The sequence below is a fragment of the Diospyros lotus genome, chromosome 14 (assembly GCF_014633365.1).
Source record: "Diospyros lotus cultivar Yz01 chromosome 14, ASM1463336v1, whole genome shotgun sequence".
NCBI lineage: Eukaryota > Viridiplantae > Streptophyta > Magnoliopsida > Ericales > Ebenaceae > Diospyros > Diospyros lotus.
This window is the reverse complement of record NC_068351.1, coordinates 2,958,862-2,983,446: the sequence shown is the minus strand read 5'-3', so window position 1 is coordinate 2,983,446 and position 24,585 is coordinate 2,958,862. Positions and strand designations below refer to the sequence as shown.

The 24,585-nt window shown below is 35.0% G+C and overlaps 3 protein-coding genes across 7 annotated transcripts; 1 reads left to right on the top strand and 2 right to left on the bottom strand.

Moving 5' to 3' along the window:
- Positions 1–6,291: 6,291 nt before the first annotated feature.
- Positions 6,292–11,844, bottom strand: LOC127789951 (L-ascorbate peroxidase, cytosolic-like). 2 transcript variants are annotated; one of them, XM_052319069.1, is made up of 10 exons: positions 11,696–11,844; positions 10,524–10,698; positions 10,332–10,397; positions 8,360–8,408; positions 8,186–8,268; positions 7,888–7,967; positions 7,619–7,721; positions 7,293–7,351; positions 7,123–7,187; positions 6,292–6,519 (listed from the first exon to the last, which is right to left on the bottom strand). In XM_052319069.1, exons 1-9 carry the CDS (start codon positions 11,812–11,814, stop codon positions 7,169–7,171), a joined length of 753 nt encoding a protein of 250 aa, XP_052175029.1. In that variant the 5' UTR covers positions 11,815–11,844; the 3' UTR covers positions 6,292–6,519; positions 7,123–7,168. The 2 variants fall into 2 exon arrangements, with proteins under 2 accessions (XP_052175029.1, XP_052175027.1); XM_052319067.1 differs by lacking the exon at positions 6,292–6,519 and having other exon boundaries at positions 6,949–7,187.
- A 185-nt stretch (positions 11,845–12,029) lies between these two features.
- Positions 12,030–20,557, bottom strand: LOC127789950 (protein FAR1-RELATED SEQUENCE 2). 4 transcript variants are annotated; one of them, XR_008020694.1, is made up of 10 exons: positions 20,217–20,556; positions 17,501–19,666; positions 17,309–17,365; positions 17,155–17,223; positions 16,994–17,065; positions 16,827–16,895; positions 16,651–16,716; positions 16,492–16,566; positions 14,711–16,411; positions 12,030–12,180 (listed from the first exon to the last, which is right to left on the bottom strand). XR_008020694.1 is itself a non-coding variant. In XM_052319066.1 (9 exons), exons 2-9 carry the CDS (start codon positions 19,601–19,603, stop codon positions 16,337–16,339), a joined length of 2,580 nt encoding a protein of 859 aa, XP_052175026.1. In that variant the 5' UTR covers positions 19,604–19,666; positions 20,217–20,557; the 3' UTR covers positions 14,444–16,336. The 4 variants fall into 4 exon arrangements, 2 of the variants coding, with proteins under 2 accessions (XP_052175026.1, XP_052175025.1); XR_008020695.1 differs by lacking the exon at positions 12,030–12,180 and adding an exon at positions 14,444–14,629; XM_052319066.1 differs by lacking the exon at positions 12,030–12,180 and having other exon boundaries at positions 14,444–16,405; positions 20,217–20,557.
- Positions 20,558–21,095: 538 nt separating this feature from the next.
- Positions 21,096–22,108, top strand: LOC127789775 (uncharacterized). Its single transcript, XM_052318761.1, has 2 exons — positions 21,096–21,366; positions 21,651–22,108. The coding sequence occupies exons 1-2, from the start codon at positions 21,213–21,215 to the stop codon at positions 21,917–21,919; spliced, it is 423 nt and encodes a 140-aa protein (XP_052174721.1). The 5' UTR covers positions 21,096–21,212; the 3' UTR covers positions 21,920–22,108.
- Positions 22,109–24,585: the final 2,477 nt, after the last annotated feature.

Below are 24,585 nucleotides of genomic sequence, written 5' to 3'. Positions count from 1 at the left end.
TGGGTTTTTATATGGGTAATGTATGAGGTTTATCATAAAGGAGACACTCCGGTGCTGCTTTTTCTCTGGATGGGCAGTTATTTTGGCTTAAATACATTCTGACACCTTCTACTACGACTATTTTCATTTTGTGCACCCTAGAGGGAAAATACTACTTTTTACATTACTTTAAATGACAGTTATTCCCTTTAAATAGCTCGGATAATGAAACCATTAAAATGACTTAATTATCCTTTTAACACAAAAAAATTGACTTGATAATTAATTTATTTTTAATAAAAAAATAAAGAACAGGTAAATAGTAATTTTATAAAAGTCTTCAATTATTATTAAAGTAAATATCAATTATACAATAGATGAGTTTGAATGTTTATGTATGTGAAAATTTAAATCAAATACTTATTTATTTATTATTTTTAAATAATTATAAAGTCCCGACACTGTTAATGCATTTACCATCGCTGCCATGATTCAATTATCATTTCATGCATGATTAATTTTTCGAATTTGAGATGAGTGAAGATTGAAAAGGTATACAATTAAATTAATTCAAGGAAATAGTGGTTGAAAGGGTGTAAATGAAAGAATCATAATTTAAGAGGGTATAGATGTACTTATACCCTTTATCTTCATCCTAGCTCTTCCAATCTAGTGATTCCTGACGTGGCACAAGAGGGAATAAAAAAATAAGCACTTGAGATTCCTTTTCCACAGCAGTCCTCTCTTGGGTCCCACCAATTGTCTAAAATACCCCTGGCCCATCTCCCCCAAAGGGGGAGTCTGCTTGGGGTTTGGAAGTAATTTCATTTCACTTCTTTTCTTTTCTTTTAGTCTGTTTCAATCTGTAGTCAAAAGGTTGTTAGGGAAATAACCATCAGATAATTGTATTTTAATTTATTATTTATCGAGTAAATTAAACTTAATATATTTAAAATTTTATTAAATTAGAATGGGCATTTTATATTTTAAAAATTACGCCAATCTCGATTAAATAAATATTAAGAAGTTTATATAATTTTAGACAAATTTTTTTAATTACAATTTTGATAAAGTGTTTATATTAAATGTGATGATATTAAAAGTTTTAGTAACACATTATAATATTATAAGAAGTCAACAAGAAATAGTCTCACAAATTCATATTATAACATTCCGATCATATCAATCTGTACGGATAGAAAAATGCTACACTCATAAGCAAACTTAATAAATGAATTTCATAAACTGACGTGACATATATACAGGGCCCACCCAAGGGATGATAAAAAATGAATCACGCTAGATGTACACCTATTTTGTACATCTTAAGCTATATAAAGGAATATTATAATTAAAATATCCTACGCCTCACATGCGTCTCATGAGAGGTTTTTTTATCATAATACCCCTTATGTAGCTCAAGATGTATAAAATAGGTATATCAATAGCATTTTTCATAAAAAATTATATATATAGATAAATTAATTTAAGAAGTGTGTATCATTGTTAACTATATATATATATATGAGTGGAATCTATATGTATAATTTTTTTATTATTTTTTATATATGTACATGTGGATTCTATTTATATATTTTTTTATGATAAGTGATGTGTCATATCAATAATGACACATGCATTCTAAATTAATTGTATAGTTTTTTTTTTTTTTTTTGGCTATGTACCCCAAATTTTAATAATACATTATAAGTGTTAGTGTCACTATTAAATGTACATCATTATAGCTTATGTCAGTTTCCAACTTGTATAGGATTAATCATCTCAACTACAATATATCGCACTTACATTTCTTAAATATAATATGAACCATTCATTATAAGTATTTGAATGGTACCATTGTGGCCCTAAAAGAATTATTGATTGACCAGGAGGGCATGCCAACATGAGTCAACATCGATCATTATCAATGTCATATGATTATGTAATTGTGTTTCAACTTGCTATACACATATATCATCCCAATTAAAATATAACACATTTTTTAACACACCATTTGCCTCAATGTATCATTAAATATTTATATGAAATTTTCATTATGAAACTTTCAATATTACCACAAAGAATTATTGTGGAAGTATGGTTTCGATTTGTTGAATTTGTATTTGTTGTGTCATGAATTGAGGGCCTCCAAATAAATCCAAAGTCAAAGGAAATGAAGATTCAAATGATCAATAAATTATTGAAAGAAACAAAGGGAAGATAAAGGAAGAATCGGGAAACTTTTGCCCTCAGTGCACATGTCAAATTGTTAGACTACGATAAATTAGAATTTATACTAGTATATTGTGTGTTTGATTATTTGCCTTGCACAATAAAATAAAGTCTTCACATGTAATTTATTTCATCTGTCAAAATAAAATATACTATGCATAAGGGTGATAATTCTAAGAATTGAAAAACTTTGGAGGTATTTTATAGACCTCTCATAGAGTATTTATAATGAATAATCGCAAACAAAATAAATTTGAAAATAATTTTAAAAATCTTATAAAGGATAAGATTTATTCACAATAGTCTAATTTTTAGTTGATATTGAAATATCAATAATGTTTATCATAAACCTCAAAACTCCCCTATAAATATGTCGGCTCACATTTAAAAAAAAAAATACCACCAATACTAATTCGAGAGTTTTATAAAAAGTTCAATATTCTCAAAAATTTGATTTGAGTATCGAAGAGTTTGTCTAGGAAATACCTTACACCCCTAATTGTTTTCGTTCTTAGAATCCTAACAACTTGAAAACGATTTCTCAATATCTACTAATATTATTATTGTATTTAGACAATAACAATATTTAATTTATATTATTAGTAAATTTTAGGTTTGTAAAATGAACCAACCTAGGAGATTGACTAAATAAATTTATAAATTAAGCTAAGGTAAGCTTTTAAAATTTATAACATCTTGAGATGAACCAAAATAACTAAAGTCAATCAAAACAATCAAATGTTATTTAAAATAATCAAAATTGTAAAAGTTCATAAAGAATTTAATACGTCATAGTAAATAAATGTAATTATTGTCGTCGTCTATGTGGTTTAGGGCATTTGTACGGATATCCTCCAGAGGTCCTTTTTATCGTTTACTTGGTTTGCTCAGACACATCTCTCTCTTAAATAATTAATGGGAGCCTTCAGAGATATTTTTAAGTCTCTTGTTCGAGCAGTAAGAAAAAATCATAAAGACTTTAGAAGATATTTTTAAACTACAAGGGCCTATGATTGGCCATTTTTTTTTTATAAAAAATAATAATTTTTCATTCAAATTTCAATTTTTGGGATATTTGATTGGTTAAATTTTTCATGAAAATTTTTTTTCATATTGCAGTCACGTGACCCTCAATTCCATTTTTGTTGGAGTCAATTTTCCATGAAGAGGCGTTAGATTTCATTTTTCATGAAACCACACATGGAGAGCTCACACATACTTCCTCTTCCACCACTGCCCACAAACGAAGAGTAGTGAAGATCGACGGTTGCAGCGACCATTGGTGATGGTGGCGGCGAAGATGGCAGCAGTGGCGATGGTCGCTGCAACCGGCGATGGGAGGAGGTAGGGAGAAGAACTAAGTTTGGGATGGAGAAAGAGAGAGATGGGTAGCGAAGCTTATTGCTACAACCGGTGATGGTGCCCAGTCGATGGATGCCTCATCAACTTCTTTTCCTTTCTCTGATGCCTTTTTATTCTCTGGTCCCAATGGGAGAAGGCATCGATGGGAGGAGGCAGAGAGAAGAATTGGGTTTGGGAGGCAAAGGGAGAAAGAAGAAGAGAGAAAGAGAGATGAGAGAAAGCCAGAGAAGACGAGGGTGGGTTTGGGAAGAAAATTTCATAGAAAAAAAATTGCAATCAAACACTTTTAATTAATAATTTTCATGTAAATAATTTATAGGTAATTGAATTGTCTAAAACTTATTTTCTTTTTATGCAAGTTTCATGCTTGCAATTAAACGCACCCTAAGAGATGTCCTTACAAATGAGCAAAATTACACAATGCATTTTATCAAAAGTAAACATTTTTACAAATTTATAAATTTATTTAAACATTTTAATTTTAAAATTTTATCTCAATTGATTCAATTAAATATAATTTTATCGAATACTTGGAATCAATTTGGGAGACATAAGTGGCATGCTACTTGTCATCAAATAATATGAGTGAACCTACATGTACAGGTACAAAAAAAAAATTAAAACATAAAATTATATATGTAAATTTCACTCATATATGTACATGTAGGTCTTATTTTTATATTTTTTTTATGACAGGTGATTGTTACATTTGTAATGACACACATCTCTCAAATTAATTTTAGTTCTTGGATAAAATTACACCTAATTAAGCCAATTAAAATAAAATTGTTAAAATTAAAATGTTTGAATAAATTTATAAATTCGTGAAAAGTTTTAAACTTTTTTTATTATTTGCCCAAAACTAAATTATAATTGTCAAAATAAAATCCAGAACCAAAAATCAAAGAATTGAACCAGGCTAAATCAACCCAAGGAAAAACCAAATAAAATATATTAATTCGATTTGAAGATAATAATATCATGTTATTATAATTATAATATGACAAATTATATCATAATATATAAATATAATAATATATATTCACGCTATTGATACCTCTTGAGTTACACTTTAAACTACACAATATATCATAAATGATAAAAATACTCCTCAAGCTTCTTAGTCTGGGACCGCCTCACAACCTAGAAGTATTTTACTCATGTACCTCACCGTTTCACGTAGTCTCACCTCACCATCTTGGACGAGAAATATTTTAAACATTTTAACTATATTATTATATAGTGTAAAGCGTAAGGCATAATAAACCAACAATATTTTTCATATGTATATATATAACACCCAAATGACAGAGAATGCCTGGGGGCAGAAGGAAATGGGGCATAAAGATGGCTTTCTCTTTAATACTGAATTCTTTTGGTAAGGAAGGATTCAACAAAGTTGGGCATGAATGTGATCTCTTTTGTGGACAGCCCTTTTATCAAAGTGTGTGATTTACTTTTGTTGGAGTCATGAGCTTTCCATAAGATAAAACCCTAATTCTTGTTTCTTTATTCATGCCCTCCCCCCTTCCCTAACTTTCACTTTTCCCTGTTGCAATTGAAATATTGGGACCCACCGTACCACTTGTAAATCCCATGGAAATTTGGAGTTTTGATCTTTTGGGACAACCTTTGGGCAATAAAACAACGGGCAGACTAATGAATGAAAATATCAAGAAAGTAAATGTCTCTATTTGAGTCAGTCCACCACCTACGTGTTGATTATCTACTACTAGTTTGCATGTCTTATTTGGGTTAGCCCACTCAACGTTTTGAAATTTACTGGTAGACTGATTAATTACGTACATTGGTCAAAATCAAACTCACACTTGATTATTATTCATTAATTTTGATTATTTTAATCGAATTATTATTTTTTTATCCATTTTGATTTGTGATATATAAATCAAGTTAATTAGGTATAATTATGGAATTACTTTGTAATCAAATCAGTCTAATGTTCAAATTTATATTAAAAGAAATATTTTATTCATAGACAAATTTTAAACAAACAACTCTTATTTAAAATTAACAATAAATAAATAATCTTATTATTATGAGTTATTATTAATTTTAAGTAAAATTATTTAATGACTATTTAGATCATTTTATCTAATAATATATTTTTTTATTGAAATACTTGGCCCAAGCAAGGATCTTTAGAATTAAGTAGGATAATTATAAAAAATAATATTGTATAATTAAAAGAGAATATGGTATATTTTAAATAAGATAAATAAATCTATACTTTGCAGGTACCATATAAAATGTTGGCTAATAAATTTAGAATAATGATATTTGGTTTTAGAATCATTTCCCTATTAATTGCTAAATTAAGACAAAAACATATTAAATATTTTCGTGATATAAAATTCTCAATTCAAACTATTTCGGACGAACTAATCATGTCTAATGGCCCATTGTCAGCGAATCTATTGACGTGAACACGAAATGACACGGACGTTTCGTTTTGCGTAAAAGCTAAATTGGATTGGATTGGATTATTCTGTTGCATGCGTTAACTTATTAATTATGGGAGTGGGAGTGGGAGTGGGGGGCAATTGCCAAGAAGCATATGCTTCCAAAACTGTACCATCTCTCTCTGGGTGGCGGTGTTTGATGTTTCTGAGGCAGCGGTAACCGATTACTACACACTGCAGACTTAGTATGATTGGTTTTTAAGTAATAAATTGTACTCAATAATATAGATTCGACTCATGATAATTATAATATAATATAAAAATTTCACTCTCCTATAAAGATGGTTCCTTATAAACATAATTTACTATATCTCTTATTAAATACGTTATCATGTACCATGATTAATCAATCCCTCTCACGTGCATAAAATAATGTGTGAGAAACTCTTAAAGTGAGATTTTACCTTAGCACTCAAGAAACAAGTCCGTCACCGCACAGCTTTCAGCGCACAGCTTTCAGAGAGACCTTTCAATCACAAAGGCTCAGAATTAGGTTGCTCTTCCTTCCAAAGCATTTTAAAAATCTAACAGTTTTTTTTCTTTTCCCCTCAATTCCAGCAAATTTGACAATTTAAAGAGTTGTTATCTTTCCAGTGTAATCTTCTTGAACATAAAATTTATTTGCAAAAAATAAACCTAATCAAGTGGAAGAGGTGAGGCTAGCACAGTCATTGAGACTGGACTAACAAATTCACATTTTTAACACCAATTCGCATATTCATTGTAAATATTATTGTAACAATCGTATCAACCTTTTAAGAGTATATATAATAATTACTTTCTTTTTTTTCAGTCACCAGTAAAGCAGTTTTCTTTTAGAAAATGTTGTCGAATAAATTATTAAAAAAGCAATCTTTTTGGGGTGGACTAAGAAAGTCACTTCCAAAGAGCACAGTAAATATGAACATGATATTTATTTACCAAGCACAAGGAGGACGGCGGTGATGGTAACAGTAAAGAGCATACAGTCATAGGCATCAAACAATTCTACAAATTACAAGCACATAAAATATTTCACTTCAATGTTTCCATGCAGAACTCAACAAGCATAAACATGGAGGAAGCATACGAGGAAAAGATCAAGAGAAGAGATCTGCTTCCAAGTTCCAAGTCCTTCATTCGGCTTCAGCAAATCTGTATCAAATTCAGTCATTAAATTGGCATAATAATGTTCAGTAATCTATGGGCGTGGAAATATTGTGAAGGGAAAGGGTAGGAGATAGATATCCCTGTACTCACCCAAGCTCGGAGAGCTTCAAATGGGCTTCAGCATAATCTGCGAAGAAGGCATCCTCGTCCTAAAACCAAAACATATAGAAACATTTCAGAAATTATTTCAACTCCTCCGGTGGAATTTACAAGTAGTCTCCGAGCTCAAATAAAGGAGTTGCGTGAAGAAAGCTGACAATTCGCATAATGATTGATTTGGTAAAATTCATGTAGTTAACTCGCTTAATGGGATTAAGGATTTAATATCTTGTTATTGTTGTATTTCAGACACTATTTCTCCAAATTTTGGTCTGGTATTAAGTTATTTATTATAAGAAACAATAGAGAATACACACCGCAGCATATTTCTCAACTAGAGGGCGGAAGACTGGATCTTCAAGGAGACATTTGTCTGATGGTAGCTGGAGAAGGCCTTCCTTCTCTCCGCTGAGTAATTCCCTGTAAACCAAAAAGGCAAAGAAAAAATAATAAGATAATAGTAAAAAAAGGATCCCTTTTCTTCTAGCATAATAAATATTAAAAAAAGGATCCAAGCAGAAATTTAAATATTAATTGGATACTATCTCTTAGCATAATAATAACCAATGGAGAAGCATAGGCTTACTTGAAGTAGGAATTGTCAAAGATTAGTGGATTGGTGGTCCAGGGTCCCTCAAATCCAGATCGCTCCTTGTGACACCTTCCCTATTGAATAAGGCAGACCAAGCCAAGAACATGGTTCACCATCAGAACAATTGTAACAAGACCAGAACAATTGTAACAAGACCATAACACGAGCCCTTGGCCACGAACCTCCTTTGGATTTTTTTTATTTACTCATTATGAAAGATTTCCATACCACGAATAGACTTGGTAAGCGATATTTTAGAAACAAACATGAGGAGCTGTAATCAAATTTATACCAGTGTATGACCACCAGACAAGACAACAATATCTTTATCACTCAGACCCATGTGGCCAAACACAGCTCTCAGATGGTCGGCACCTGAATATAGGACGAAAAAGTTTAGAACCCAACCAATCCTCTGTTACTCATGCATCCATGGGATATTAAATGCCAGGTGAACTGAACTAACCTTTTTTCCCATCGGGCAAGCGGCCTTCTGGAGGCGATTCAGATTTGTCCTGAGATCAATGTCAATACAACAACTCAAAAATAGACTCTTGACGCAGCAGATATTGCATTTGAGATTTAGGACCAGAAATCACCTAAAATCTAAAAGGGGGAAACGTGTGCTATACTCAGTTACATAGGTTACTTCAAACAAACAGGACTTATGGCTCTGGGAGGATTTTCCGTCCCCACAACATTGCAGAACACATATCAAGCTTTCAGTAAAATACACTGCAGTGGTGACTGGTGACATACGGCTTTATGTTTTTTTACTGTTTAGGGATCCAAATGCCCAAGAAAATATACTGTAGCCTCTTCTACATCAGAGCATTTGCAGTTTCTATGGTTTGCTCAGTGTTATAATTACAGAAAATTACTATGCCCTACCAAATTTCTGACGACCCAAATGCCCAAGAAAATATACTGTAGCCTCTTCTACATCAGAGCATTTGCAGTTTCTATGGTTTGCTCAGTGTTATAATTACAGAAAATTACTATGCCCTACCAAATTTCTGACGACACTTTAGTACTGTTTAATCAAGTAAATGTGATAAACATACAACCAGATTTGCTTGTCTATTGACCAATACCTTGTTACCGAACTTTACCCAATTCAAATAATTTCTTTGCATACTTTGATCGAAGTCTGGCAATATGTACGCATGTTCATAACACAATTACAATGGGCATTCCTCTTGATTGTGAGATCTAGAGTTAATCGGCAAATGCAGCCTCAAGCCTAACTTGGGCTGCATCTGATATCAAATGGATCAACTTAAGTTGGTAGTTATGCTGAAACTACCAAAGACTAACCATGTACTTACTACATTTTCTTACATCAACACCCCCCAAAAAAAGATTTTGACACGCTTATCAGTTCCCAAAAACATATACAGAATGATGCACCACTGTGACTTGGATAAGGTCAATTTGGATAGCCAACAATGACTCGTCCACACAGTAAGTGTAAGGGCTCTGCTTCAGTTAAAGCCTAAATGATTTAGTTTAACTTTCCACCAGCCAAAAACTTTGTAACAAACCAACCAAAATATAGTTCACCATCGTATTCAGTAATCAAAATCATGCCAAAATTATGCTTGAATTTGGCATAGATATAAAAGAATATGCCTAAGTTCCCCAATATGCAGAGCAAGTCACTATTGGCTAACTTATATATATTTATTGAAACTATTTATTTTAGTTACTTCTGAAAAAGTTGTGACTCTATAGGTAAAGGCACAAGACTACGCTTGGAACAGTAATCGCCTACTACTTATAACTTCAGATAATCGGAAGTACTCTCTTGGAAGTAGAAATCTATAATGGTATCAGAGAGGTTATATTAAGTATATAAGGTTTAATTTGCAAACATGTTTTAGACTGTTTCTAGCCTCCCTTTGGTTGGTTGGCACTTTTTGTTCAAGGTGATTAAATCATAAGCAACGCAAAGCCTGATCCTGGCAGCTTTAAATTATTCCTGCAACTTTGCCCCATTAGCCACATTGTGCGACCTTTTTTGACTATAATATTACATAGGCAATGTAGTTGCAAGAGAACAGTTTATCGAGACACTCAATACATTAGATTCCCACCGAAATAGAAACCTAATAGACATCACACTTTATGTAGACATCCCATATAATAGACATCAACATAGTAAATATCACATGTGTAGACATTCCATGTAATAGATTTCTACCTAGTATTTACTGAACAGGTGAAGGAAGACCTCATCTTTAGGTATAATTACCAACTACATGACTTTCATTGTTCCATCTTTTCTCTTTTTTCATATTCTTTGGAGAAAAATTATGAAGAGAGAGATGCATAAAAGAATCAGTTTCGCCTTTCTTCTTTAATTAACATACATAAAGAAAAGAACTATGATTAGTCTAACATACATAAAGAAAAGAACTATGATTAGTCTAACTGACCTGCCTACCAGGGTGAAAAGGAATCTCAGGCCCCCCTGTGACTTCAATTGCAACAATTCCAGCCAACTTCAATTAACAACCACAAAACAAAGAATGTCAGCAAAACGTATAAGATCCACCAAGCATGTACAAAACGAATTAAATAAAGTATTAACAGTATCAGAAAGAGGGAACCAAAACGAAAGAGGTCACCTGGTAGAAGTCTGCATAAGATAGGATTGGAAACTGCTCCTTGATCGGCTCCAAGAGCCTCACACCAATATCAAGACCGTTGTTTGATTCATGAGCGAGCTCCTCTGGATGCCTAATCGTTCCAAATGGCCCTCCAGTTTTTGTTTTCACGTCATACGTCCCTGCAGAGTGCCATCTATACAGCCAAAAAATAAAGCAGAATTATAGTTTTAAAAAATCATCAGCAATCATGTAATTCATGATGAACTCAACCACATAATGAATACATATCAATAACACACAAGACGAGTACATATTTACGATGGCATAGGAACAAACGCACACGCATATGGCATACAAATGCGATTATCGCGTACTTATAAATGTCTCTGTGCCTATCATTAGCTTCTTTTCAACTAGAGAAGCATTGGGCTGTTTGTTGTAGTTTAAAAGCTGTAACTTTTAGCTTCTAACTTCAAAAAAATGGGTATGCAGTGTTTGTTTTAGCTTGTAAAATTCTAGCTTATAGCTTCTACTAGCTTTTAGAAGGGGTAGAAGCTGATTTTTTCAAAGCTGGAGTACAACAGCTTCTACAACTTCTGATTAAATAGTTACATTTTTGTGACAATTTTGCTCCTGTTTTTAACAAAAAATTACTCTTCTGTCCACACAATCAAGGGTCTCTCTCTTCACCGCCATCTCCATTTTCAGATCTCTTATTCTCTCTCGCCATCTCCTTTTCTCTTTATATACTAATTAATTTTTCTATAACACTTGAAACTTATACATATATACTAATTAATTTTTAAATTATCATTTTATAATTATTAAGGGTATTATAAATAATTATATAAAAAAAATTATTTTACAATATCAAACACCGCAAATGTTTAACTACAACTTCTAAAAAATTGTAATAAACAACTTCACAACTTATTCTAAGATTTAGAAATTATGATCTAAGAAGTTAAAAGTTATAATTTCTTTGCAACAACGGGTCATTATAACAGTAAAACTATCAAATTAATTATTATCTCCAGAATCTACCATAACAAAAAGAAGTGAATCGGAGCGAGATTGAATAACAAGTACAGAAACATATTTCGGCTTATCGATACTAATACACACACATGCATATACATATACATATATAAATATATATATATATAGAGAGAGAGAGAGAGAGAGCTTACGCGACGCGGAGGATCAAAGGAGCACAGTGCTTTTCGGCGATGAATCCTCTGAGCTTCTTCTTGCATTTCTCAACCGCCTTCTGGTACTCTTCACTAACAGTTGGATAGCATTTCCCCATTGCTACGATCCTCTACGGAGATCGCTCTCACAACAAAGCACTACTTCGAATCAGTGATCAAATCGAGCCTTCAGAGTCGCGAATTAATGGATGTATGGAGCAGACACTGACCAGTGTCGTGTTCAACAAGGACGCTGGACTCGCAAATATATAGGGGCCCGAAGAACGAGAACGTTCTACTGGATTGATCTGGGCCGCAGGATGATCGGCACCGTTTGAATTGTTCTCGATAATCGTCAGTTGGCGGCCCAGATCGTGCCAGAGGGCCGCCTTGCGTTGGGTTGATGACTGGCTGGCTGGCTGGGGTCATGCTTCACCGTCGGATTGGGATTGCATGAAAAGGAATGGCCCATTAGATGTTGACGCCTGTCAGAAGCGTTATGGAAGAGACAATTAGCCACGTGGCTTCTCGCTAGTGGCTGCTCGGCGCTCAGTGGTAAATTATTATTAGGGGTGAAATGGGACCCGCCAAATATATCTTCTATTTTCAGTTCGATACCACAGTTTAAATTTTTAAAAAATTACTAAATAGGGGTTGAAATTTCATAAATACCACTTTACTAGCTATTAAATGGTATTAACCCACCCCTGCCATGCACACTTTTATTTATTTTTACCTGAAGTGGGTTTATTTATGACAGACATAATGCATAAAAAAAATTACATTTGGTTTTTTAAAAAAATTAAAATGTCAATCTAAATTTATTTGAATTCCTTAAGAGTTCAAACTATATTTTGATGATACTTTTTCAATAATGTATTATACATTATATTGATGTGACATAAAATAAAATATATTAATACACAAGTATCATTAAAAATATCATAATTAAGTATGGGATAACATTTCTCAAACTTACCAATGCATAGTTGCAGACCATATAGACACTATAGTTTTTACAGGGTCCAAAATAGAAAGAGAAGTGCCTAATGTTCCAAAAAAATGCCTTAAACCTTCCTGCATGGCTTATTAATCTCAAGAGATTACCTTAAACCATTCAAATAGACAACACCAGTTTAATTTCCTACAACATTTATTTTTAGAAAAAATTAAAAATAATATTTTATAATTCGTAATATAAAGTTGAAAAATTTAAGAACTCAGTTCTGTAAATTTTAATGAGATTCAATTATTATATAAAAAATAAAACAAGTCTTAGAGATCATTATCTAGGTAAGTTGAAAGAAACAAAAACAATAAATATTTTCTATGAGAAATGAAAATGAAAAAATAATATTTTTTTAAAAAAATAAGAATTAAAAATATGGGATAAAGTATAAATTTTTTGTAAATATAATTTTTAATTTAAAAAAGGAAGCAATTGGAATTGGAGGAGAAGGTTCTCTCGAGCATAGGGTAATTGAAAATTGGAAAATGGAAAAGTCAATTGGATTGACATAGAGGAGGAAGAGACGTGAGGGAGGCTTGATTAAATCAATTGAGGGGAGAAAAGTCTCCCCTTGGCTGCCATGTTTTCCAAATATATATATATATATATATATTGCGGTTGATTTCATGGGCGGACAGAACGGCAGGGAGGAAGAAGACGTAAGACAGAAGGCGATGGAAAATTTCGGGAAGAGGACGCACGCACGGTACAGCGCACTGGAGAGACGCGAAAAAGGGGGCTGAAATTGGCCTGCTTCAACTGTCGGGGGAGAAAAGGCAAGTGAGGAGAGATGAGACTCGAATTAGCAGGGTTATCATGGCACTAAGCCCACCAAGAATGTCCTCCGCGACTGAAAGGAGGTGTTTGATTTCAGTGTCAAGAACCCTACCTACTATTGTTCCGGCTTCGCTCGACTTAGTAATTCCGTGCTGGAAACGTGTTTTCAGAAAATTTTTATAATTTGCAAAACACCCCCAAAACGTTTTGTAAATTATAAAAATAACCTCAAAAAAGTTTCGGACAGTCTTTACCATTTCTAAAACGAAAAACGGTTGAAAAACTTCCAAAATGACATCTCGTGCATCAGAGTTATCTGGTACCATGTGTTGCCAATAGGTTCCTCTTTCTAGTTTTTAATTTAAAGAAGCCGATAAAAGAGTGACTATGTATGAATATCATTAGAAAGTTAAAATTCACATATAGGATGATGATGACAATTGATGAACAAATAAAACCAATGGTCTTGGTATCAGTTTCTACCCAAGTTGGAAACTTCTATGAAACTTTTTTAAGATTCGAGCAAAAAAAATCCCTCACAATATCATAGACGGTCCATTGCACCCACTCAGGCGTTTGGGATACTGCGAGGTTGTCGGTTTGAATTTATCTTTGTACATGATTCACAATCACCTCAGTTTATCTGAAGGGCGATGCTCCTACATTTCGGCTCGTGACGAACTTGTCTATTCACCTAGAGTTGTAGAGCAAGTGGACAATAGATTTTAAAGAAGGTGAGATAGATTCGGGTCGAAAATTGTTTGTGATCGAGCACCCTTGAGTTTTTCACATTATAAAAAAAAAAAAAAAAAGATTTGAGCAATAAAACATGCCAGGTTTACAATAAATAACTGGCAATATGTACGCTACGCACTAAAGTGGACCGAGTTATAGATGAAATAATATTGCCAAGTCATAAAATGAAAAACCAAACAGCGGCAAAAAGACAACCCAAAAGCACAGATGAAATACACTAGCTTTAGGTAAAATTGCTTAACCAGGAATTAGTTTAGTAGTAACATTACTGTGGCAGACAATTATTTACCCTGAAAGTTGGAGAAAAGACAGGAGATGCTTCACATTCTTAGACTTCAGTAAGGAAATAACTCAACAAAATAAATCCAACGATTAATCCAGATAAAAGTCATCTGTCAGGCATGAAAAAATGATTGAGACTAAGATGTCATGTATTAGATACAAATTTTGAACTATGATGTCAGTGAGTTTACCTTAGAGATTTGGTTCCTCTTCTTATCAAGCTTCTCGTTCGCAGAGTTCTTATTTCTTGCAGCTTTGGCACAAAGATTGAGCTTGAGTAATGCATTCAAGTTCTTCCTTGGTGCCCTCTTTATCTCCTTAATCAGTTGCACCACTGGCTGTGTCTCATCAGAGCTTATAATCCTGGCCAGGTCCCGCATTGCCTACCTTCGCCCTTACATAGTGCCCCTTCTTCTCCAAGGCTCAGACTTTCGGACCATCCCTAGATTGAATCCAACTTCTCAAGCTGATTTAGCCCAAATGGTGAACCACTCAAAAAGGCCATTGGGTGTGAGCTTGAGAAGATTTAAGGCATTCCATATAGGCAATCTCAACCCCAGGATGTTCCAAAACGCTTCGACAAACTTCATTCCCCTTGGTGCCACATACAATAAGAGGGCCTTCTCAGCAAAAATATAGCTACAGATTCAGATGTTGCTCTTCCTGGGACGAATGGAGCACCGTTTTTCTCCTTTTCTGTGTCCAAATAGGCACTAATCTACTCAAGAGCTTTGATCGCCAAAAGGGCTTTCTCAATCCCATCAACAAAGTCACCAACATAGAAGGGTATCTCAGGAACAGACTCAATTTGGTGACTGTGTGCAAGAATGAGATAGGGAACAGCAGAGGCAGTAATTGTCAAAAAGACAGCACAAAACTTCTTCTTGGTCGGCACCAACATATGGCTGCCACAGTAGAAGTTGACAAAGGACCGCTGCCAGAATCACAGGGATTACAAGCCACTGCCATAGTCCAGTGCCCCAGGATGCCACGGTTGTCTGGTGGTCAGCCTCCTGGTACACAGCATAAGGATGACAGCGGTTGAATGCCATGTCATTGTTGGTCTTAGTGAATCTTGGGGCTGATGGGAAACTTCATGATAGCTGGCAACACTACAGTAGTTGTTGCACCATCAGTGGCAATGTTACATGGAATGGATCATCACCAGAGGGCAGGCCACAGACATTTCCGATGATGGCGCACGCGCGCGAGAGAGAGAGAGTAGGGTTTAGGGTAACGAAGAGTTGAAATATGGTACAAGGATCTTTCAATGAAAAGAAGTAAAGAATAAAAATAAAATTAGTGACACATATATACACAAATTCATACATATTTACAAATATTTATTTTTCTTTCCCCAGGTCCTAATTCCATGCATAGGATAAGTGGTTTGTAATTTGTCTAATTTTAGACAGTGCTGCATCAATGATGCTTAAAGTTGTGTGACAAACCAATCAAACCACAATGCAAAATGAGGAATACATCTTGTCTTACACTATATGACATCCTTTTTAAAGAAATTATACTTTTTTATGGAAGGTATTACCAGAATGATGTGGAGAATGTCATCTTTAGAACTAAAGCCCTTGAGATAAGTTTCTTCTTTCCTAATGAGTAGAGGCAAAGGATTATTCAGTATTCCACAGCTTATTATTCAATGGCACAGTTGCACACACGAGAGAGAGCGAGAGTCCTGTACTTCGATACTAAATAAGGGGACTGCTTAGGGAAAAAAAAAGCAGCAGAGCTGTATCAACTCATATGTTTTGTTGAAAACGTCTGATGTCTTTCATCAGGAAGAAGGCAACCCAGTGTAACTAGCTAGGGGGATGCTTGTCATGCAAATGTTTGGCTGCAACATTGTGGAACTGTCTGGAACCCACTGGCTGTTCCTAAAGTGAATACAAAACGCCAGGTTTTAAGAATATGCACGAAGTAATGTGATTCAAGCAAACCCTCCACAAATGCATACCATATTCTGCAAGCTGTCATGAATGCCGAAACACCCATGCATAGCTGCTGCTCTAAGACCAAGTTGTTCATGCAACTGCAACAAGACCAAATTCAATAAGGTATAATACAAGAAAACAAATGGCTTCATACAAAATCCCCATGAACGTTAATCAAGTACCAGTCCTTGCAGGCTTTGCTGAGAACCGTAATGACCAAGGCGCAATGGGATTGAATTCAATTGTCCCTTAAGCAGAAAGAAAAAGATGATACCAGCGAATCAGAGCCATATATAATGATGTTACTACTGAATTATTTTGCAACAGTCCAGTTTCACAATAACTCTCAGTGTCATACCATCCCCTGCATCCCCTGTTGGCTGCTATAATAGCCATCGGGACTTGAAGATAATGAGTTAAATGGACCCTGTGCCAAAGTACCAATAATTGTTAACATATTGTTACTTACAGATTCACAAACTTTTGGTTGAACAAATTACAGTCAGGTGTAAAATGGTATGATACCCGCACTACTCCTTGTACACTCTGTTGAGCACTATAGTAGTCATCCACAGTTGGTGTTCTAAGGCCCACTTCCTACATCCAAAGTATGCAAGGTTATGCTAAGGCATGACTAATATAAACTTTATTTTGCAATATCTCAACGTTAAGTGAGGATATCATACCATCCCTAGAATGTCCTGTTGAGGAACAAACGTGTTATCAAGGCAGTGTGCTCCAGAGTTCAATTGCCCCTACATATACATGGGCAATTCATTATAATCCATAAAAAACTACTCTTCTGAAAGAATTTCAGTGCACCAGAATTAAGATTCAAACCATCTTCCGGGTGCTGTCTTGCATCCCACTAGTTATTACTTCAGTCTCAGATTGTACCTACAGCATAGAAATATCAATTACTTCATCTCAAATTATACTCCCATTCCAGATATCAAGTTGAAGCATTTCATTCCTCAAAGTAGTTAGATGTGGTCATACATAACTGCATATCCTAAACTAGCCTCCACTGACCTTTTTCTTCTTATGTAACTTCTTTTTCTTAGATGCTTTGGCCAAATTGTTGCTTTGATTCTCTTCTTCAATGCTAAGGGAACCATGAGTAGCAAATGAATTTGGCTCTAAAACAGATCTCACAGAATTGTTTGCACTAACACAATGTTTCATGGCTTCTTGCAGTGCATTAATGACAATATTATAGGTTTCCTGGGTAAAGGACCCCTTTTCACCCAATTCAATGGCTCTTTTACAAAGATCATTAAAACGTTGGACCCTGTAAGGAAATTTTCTTGAAAGTTCACTATTCAGTAGCCTGATCTTTGCAACTTTTGTCCACCGTCTTGGTATATAGTGAGTTGGGATGCTGGAGACACCAGATATTTGGAGAACCTTCATTGCATGTCTACAAAGGAAGCCTTTATACTCAAATGAATGGCAGGAACAAGAGACACGCAAGTTTGCTTCACTCCATACTACAAGGAAATTCTCCTGCTCTTCCAAATCATAAACCCGAAATCTTACAGCTGCCTCATCTTCACATTCTTTTTGCATACTACAAGCAACTGTCCCCAAAACCTCAACCTGAAATTTCTTGAAAATTGCAATTGTAAAAACTGTTGACATCTGTTTCTCAAAAGGAGAATGAGACCTTAAAGTGGGCGAATCGTGATGTATTTCAAAATCAGCTTTTGCTTCTGCTTCACACCTATCATACAAAAATTCTTTGTACTTGTTGATAAATTCCTTACACGTCATCTCCCTGTGTATGTATTTATCAAACAAAGAGGATATGCACTCAGATCGCTCAGCTGTACAAATTCCAGCCAGAAAAGTATCATGCATGTAAGCAGGAATCCACTTTTTACGATTTTCATAAAGTGATTGAAGCCATTCATTTTCTCTAAGCTCAAATTTGTCGACCATTTTCCACCATTTCTTTTCAAACTCTTCAATTTTCCAATACTGGCGTATGCATTTGTTAAATTTCATCATAAAATTTTCAAAGCTATTCACTTTATGACCAAGATTTTCTGGAATGTTTCTTAGCACATGCCACAAGCAAAAACAATGGCGTGCATCAGGAAGCACCTCTTTAATAGCTTCTTCCAGCGATTTACCTTCATCAGTAATTATAACTTTAGGAGTTTGACCACCCACTGCTCTAAGCCAAGTGCGCATTAACCAAACAAAAGTTGATGCTGTTTCCTCCCCAATTAATGCACATCCAAGCAAAATTAACTGAAAGTGATTGTTCACTCCAACAATAGGAAGAAAGGGCACTTTGTATCTGCTCCTAATATAGCTGCTATCAAAGAAGACTACATCACAAAAACTGTTGTAGTCATTTCTGCTCTTGGCATCAATCCAAAACACATTTCTCATACGATTTTCATGGTCCAAATCTATGGCATAATAAAAATTAATATTATCATCTTGCATAAGTATAAAATACTCTAACAACACTTGTACATCCACCTCATCTAAAGCCAACTGCAGTCCTTTCTTTTGACAAGCAACATTACCGGACTGCTTACTCCTTCCCCTGAGAGCATAATGAAAGTCAGAAGGACAAATTTCATGGTTATGCTCCTTTACAAAACTATATATAAACCATTTCCCATCCTGTCGTCTCTTCATATGCATACTTGCTTTGCAATCAGTCTTGGGACATGATCGTGAATTAGCTATCATACTGGACTCACGCTTACTACCATATCTAGAACAGGCTATTTTTACATCAATGAAGTTTCCAGATTTTTTCGACCGGCGACTTGCTTTTATTGTAATGCCAAATCCCACAGCCCTAGCATATTCTCTGTAAAAAGAATATGCAGCCTCCTTTGAGTCGAACTCCAAACTATTTTGGGGCTCATAACTCTTGAGCTCCTTGTCAGAAGAATCCAAGCCAAGAGCAACTTCATCAACTCCCTCCCTGCTTGTACTGATGTTTTCACCTATATTTAGTCCCAGGTTTTCCTCATCATTGCCACAAAGTTTAGGATAATTTGCTTCCTCTTCCTCCAACTGTAGTCCATTTGTATCATCGCCAACCTCTGTATCCAGTCTAGCATCTGGTTTGTCCTTCTGGCCTGCAGGCAGCTCAAGATCAATATCCATGGCGGTATTTTGTCACTGGAAATCCATTCTACCAAGATGGCCAAAATTTAAAGCAAAAGAACCCTGAAAAAAAAAAGGAATAATAATTATAATAACAAACTATGTAAACAAACTCCAGAAAGCACCATAAACTTGAGATCTAAATTAGGTAAAAGACGAGAATGTAAGAATTCACTCTTATATAGAAATCTTCTTGTGCAGTTAATTAAGAAAATATTTCAAGGAAATACCACGCTAACAATTTGAAGTGTAACATAAATGCTGCATATAAGAATGTGAAGTCTAATACCATCTGATTCTTCATCAGAAACAGAACTAATAGGTAGAAGGGAGAAGAATATAAAGAGAAAACAAGCAAACCCCATTTGAAGAGCAAAATCCCACGGCCTAAGCTGGAACAATAAAATGGAAGCTCAGAAACTGAACAGAATATATTTTTCCTTTGGATCCCTTTCTTTTTCCACCTTAAAAACAAGTAGGTGGAACAAACACACGCACGGACGCACTTATACGTATTCTGTTGATCTTTTTCGAGCTACAACTATCCTCCCGAACTTTTACGGCACGTAGGGAAGACAGAACAGCGTTTCATAGTAAAGGGCAATACAGATACCTGGATTCCAAGCTTGTAGCTATTTTGGTCTCCAAAAACACCATAAATTATCCGAGACGGCCCTAAATTGAAACTTGAAACTCACACACAAGGACTTATTCACTTATCCATGGACAGATCGCTGAGAATAAACCCTTGCTTTGCTTTGAATCATTGAAGAAAACCAGTCCAAACCGTCAATCGCCACCGAAACCAGTCGAAGACTGATTCGAAAAAAGTTGCAGAATGGATAGCTGACGGACCGGCGAAAATCTGATTCCGATCGACGTAGGTTTCGAATTTGATCAGTACAGACAGCAGAGTCCGAGTAAAGGAGAGGGGGTTGAAGACGCTGGCTTTGAGTGGACTGTGCGACGTCGTTTCAGAATTTAAAAACGATTTTACCTTCCACGAAACTTTAAATTGCAATAATGTGATAATAAAATAAGTAGATAAAATATTATTAGAAAGTTATAACTTCATATTATGAAAATAAATTTTCTCTAATTTTTTGGCAATTAAAAAAAGGAAAGATTATAAAATCTTACTTCATATTTATCATAATTATTATTATCAAAATAAAATAATAAATTTATAATCACAATAAAATGTTCATCTTAATTTACATATAAATCAATTTCGAGTAAAAAATAAAAAAAATATTCAAATAACTTAAGAATTTTTGAATATCTCGAAGAGATAATGCTATATTTATAGGAGTTAGGATTATTCATGTCTTTTAAATTTATTTGTTTTTAATCTCTAAATAAAAATTTTGAACGTAAATTGATATATTCTTAATATATTATTATAATTTAGAGAGATTCTCATTTTATTATAATATAAATTAAGAGAAATAATATTTTGCCTATAATTTGCTGGCCACATGGCACGCCCACTCAATTTCTTGCTTTCCAAACACATCCATCGCGTCATCACTTGGCGTTTGGAAGAAATCCGTGGCTGAGAGAAAGGAGCCTCTATACTGCGAAACAGATAACAGATAGATCGACGCAAATGGATATTCGCTTCAGATTCGGGAGCTTTTCAACATCGAATCAGAGTTCGTGGTCGAATCGGAGGAATCAAAAGGCTCTCAGAACCAGCTGCTCGAGGACCGGCGGCCCCCAGCAACCGCCCGAAGAAAATGGCGGCAACGACAAAAACCAAGGTAGCTGTTCATCTTCAATTGAGCTTCTGTTTTCTTAAATTCTTGGATCTGTATGATTTTAAGTCTTTTTTTTTTTTTTATGTATTCTGTTTTGAAATTCAAGCTGGTTGTCTGAAATTCTTTGCGAGTTCGCATGTTTTCAGTAACCAAAGCAGATGGTATTGGTTGCATACATAGTTTATCTTTGGAAGCGCATGTTTGGCTTTGGCACAGCTACATCATTCTTACAACTTTCTCCAGATGATCAAACATGACTGTGAACTTGCTAACTGTGCCCATTACAGGTGACAAGTTCTCTACGGATTGGGACAAGGCCTGGTCAAGGTTCAAGAAGCGAGGGAAGAAAACCATCTTTTCTGATTTTTCTCCAAACAAGTATGTCAGCTGGAACCCTAGGCGTTCTGACTACCCCCTTTCTGAGGAGATTGATCCCATCAAGAGAACAGAGAGATCAAACCTCATGTTATGGACCAGCCCTAGCTTCACCCTTGGTGGGGCCATCATAATAGTTACATTTCTTTTGGTCTACACCATTCTTGCTCCAATCAAGTGAACCCATTTAATTTTATTTTAATCCCTCCTGGGAAGCAATAATTTACTGTAAAAAAAGTGTTTATTATTATTTTATTTTATTTTTTTGGGTTTGTGAGGAATGGGTTGAAGAGGGATTTCAAAACCTGTATGTTGTAGCCACTTTATCTTCAAGTAAATACAGCTAATGCCTTTGTCTTTCATTACCCAAGTTCCATTCATCGTCAGGCTATCCATTCTTTTATGGCATATGAGCATCATCTGAATGCTCAAGAGAATTGTTTGTTTCATAATGCGAGAGGAAATCAATCTGTGATTCGTATTATACCCTATTGCCGTTTGTTACTCTTGAGTGACCTGTTCTGAAATCTTTAATGAGGACTTGACGATTTTTTGTATTTGAAGTCTGGAATCAGTGCCTAAATCTGTTGGCTCGATTGCGATCTTTATTTGATATTCATTGGGCAAATCCTCCAGATCAAGTAGGCATATACACAACTCGAACAGGAGAGATTGATGCAAGACAGAAACTTTTCCCCTTGTCATTGTAATCATATCTTGCATGTTCAGTTCCCACCACTACATTAAATGTGTTTCTGTGACTTTTCAAGTCTCATTTGGTCTCCTCTAGACACTTGGAGTATTCACAATCAGTGCAACTATTAGGCCTTTTCTTGTCTTATTTCCTTGGCTCTACTTGCTCATGGCATTGCCTTTGTGTTTCCTGTCCAGGAGTTTGATATGATAGTTAATACAAGTTAGCTGCTCCTTGGACCTTGGTACTTGATGTTGACTCAGTTGCTAGCATGGAACTTCATATTCTGTGAAAGGTGGGGACCTTGACCGTGACTTAGGTTTCATCCTTAATAGCAAGTCATGGCAAATGAAACATGCTTGTTTGTCATCTCCCGTTGCTTTCTTTGTTGCCTAATTGTGGGGTGGACTAGGATGAAACTAAAATCTACTTATGCTTTACAAAAGCTAGCCTTATCTTAAAAGATTTTAGTTGTGCAACTGGACATACCAAGCTACTAGGGTTCATCTACTGTCGGCTACACATTCTCAGCTACCAACTATTCTTAAGTATTTATGTTGACCAATGATAGCCTGAGAACCAAGCAACTAGCTGGGCTCCACTTGCATATTTGTCCCAAATACTCTCTTAACACCAAAAGAAAAACCTTGTATATTACTGAATCGGGATCTTCTGTTTTTCCTTTAATCTTAGAGAAACTCTCTCCCTCTTTCTTCTATTCTTCTTGTGTCCTCTTAACAGGCCTAACAACTAGCAGCAATAGCCATGATCAGTGGATCTGCGAATCTTTGTAAGGCAAAGGTAAGGCTTCCTCCGAAGAGAGGCCAGGTGAAAGTTCAAATGTTTCGCAGGTTCGCAAAGATGGCAAGCAAAATCATGTCAAAGGCCATAGGACTGGGGAGAAGAAAGAGAGAGGGGAGGTCAGCGTCCTTAAAGCGAGGCCATTCGAATGTCTAGTTGAGATGAGAAGCCAAGCTAGCCAAGTCTCAAGCATGACTTCAAATTCAGTCACTACTTTCTGTTTGAGCTTTGCAGCTGGAATACTCAAAATAGCCATCTGACTCAGAAAGGTAAATCTAAGAGATGGCTCAGATGAGTTGTATTTGCAGTAGTTAATAGTTACTGGTAAACCTTAATGCACCTTCTGCATTGTCCTTCTGTTAGTTTAGGACAGGTTTTGCTGGAAGAAGCTTTCTACAAGGATGCTTAATTTTCAAATTAAAAATCCACTGTTCATCAGCTAGCCAAGTGTTCAGTGTTTATAAAGTTGTAACTGGATTGCCCTTCTCTTGGAATTTCAGTGGATTTAATTCTAATTTCTGCTTGAATCAAATGCTGTGCAATAGTGTGAGAAGATGAACATGTCAGCCAGTAGAGTTTTTTGTCACTCTCGTTCTTCAGTGTTTGGGCTTAGGTGAGAGACCAAAGTGGTGCTAGTGGTGATATAGAAGAATAGTGCCATACAAACATAATTTTTTTTTAATAATTATAAGGGTATCTTCAATACTCGAAACTCTCTTTTTTAAAAGGTTCATTTTTGTATGAAAATTTATACTTGCTTCACAAAAAAGCTATCATATAATGGATGATTATTCAATCATAAAGGAGTAATCTTACAATTGTAGCAATGTGTTTAAGGTCGTTTTCGTATACATTTATATATTTTATAGATATACTATTTTCACAATTTAAATTCGTGAACTTTCAATTATAAACATTACCTAAGGCAAACACTAAGTTTCAATAACCTAATCTTCTGTTATTTTATAGCATTTTAAATTGGAACAAATCCAAACTTCCTACTAATCTAGGCTATGTAGAACTTGAATTATGTGAACTCAACTTGCTATTTTCAATGTTCATGCTCTCTAACACTGGAGAGAAAATACCAGTCAAACAAAGAAAATTGCACCTGTCTGTGATTAGAGAAAAAGAAAGCAACCCTTGATGAAGATTAATTTAATCATTTCGAAGAAAAATCTCTAGAAAAAACGAAAAAAGATAAGTGAACATTCATGAACGTACCCTCTTCATATCTTGACTATGATGAAGTACTTCTCTAGACGATGCAGTCAAATAAGACCAGATTCATTGTCTACACTGTGCCACGCTTCACAGAGAACTTTCAGCAGGCACTACGCATTTACGGTGTG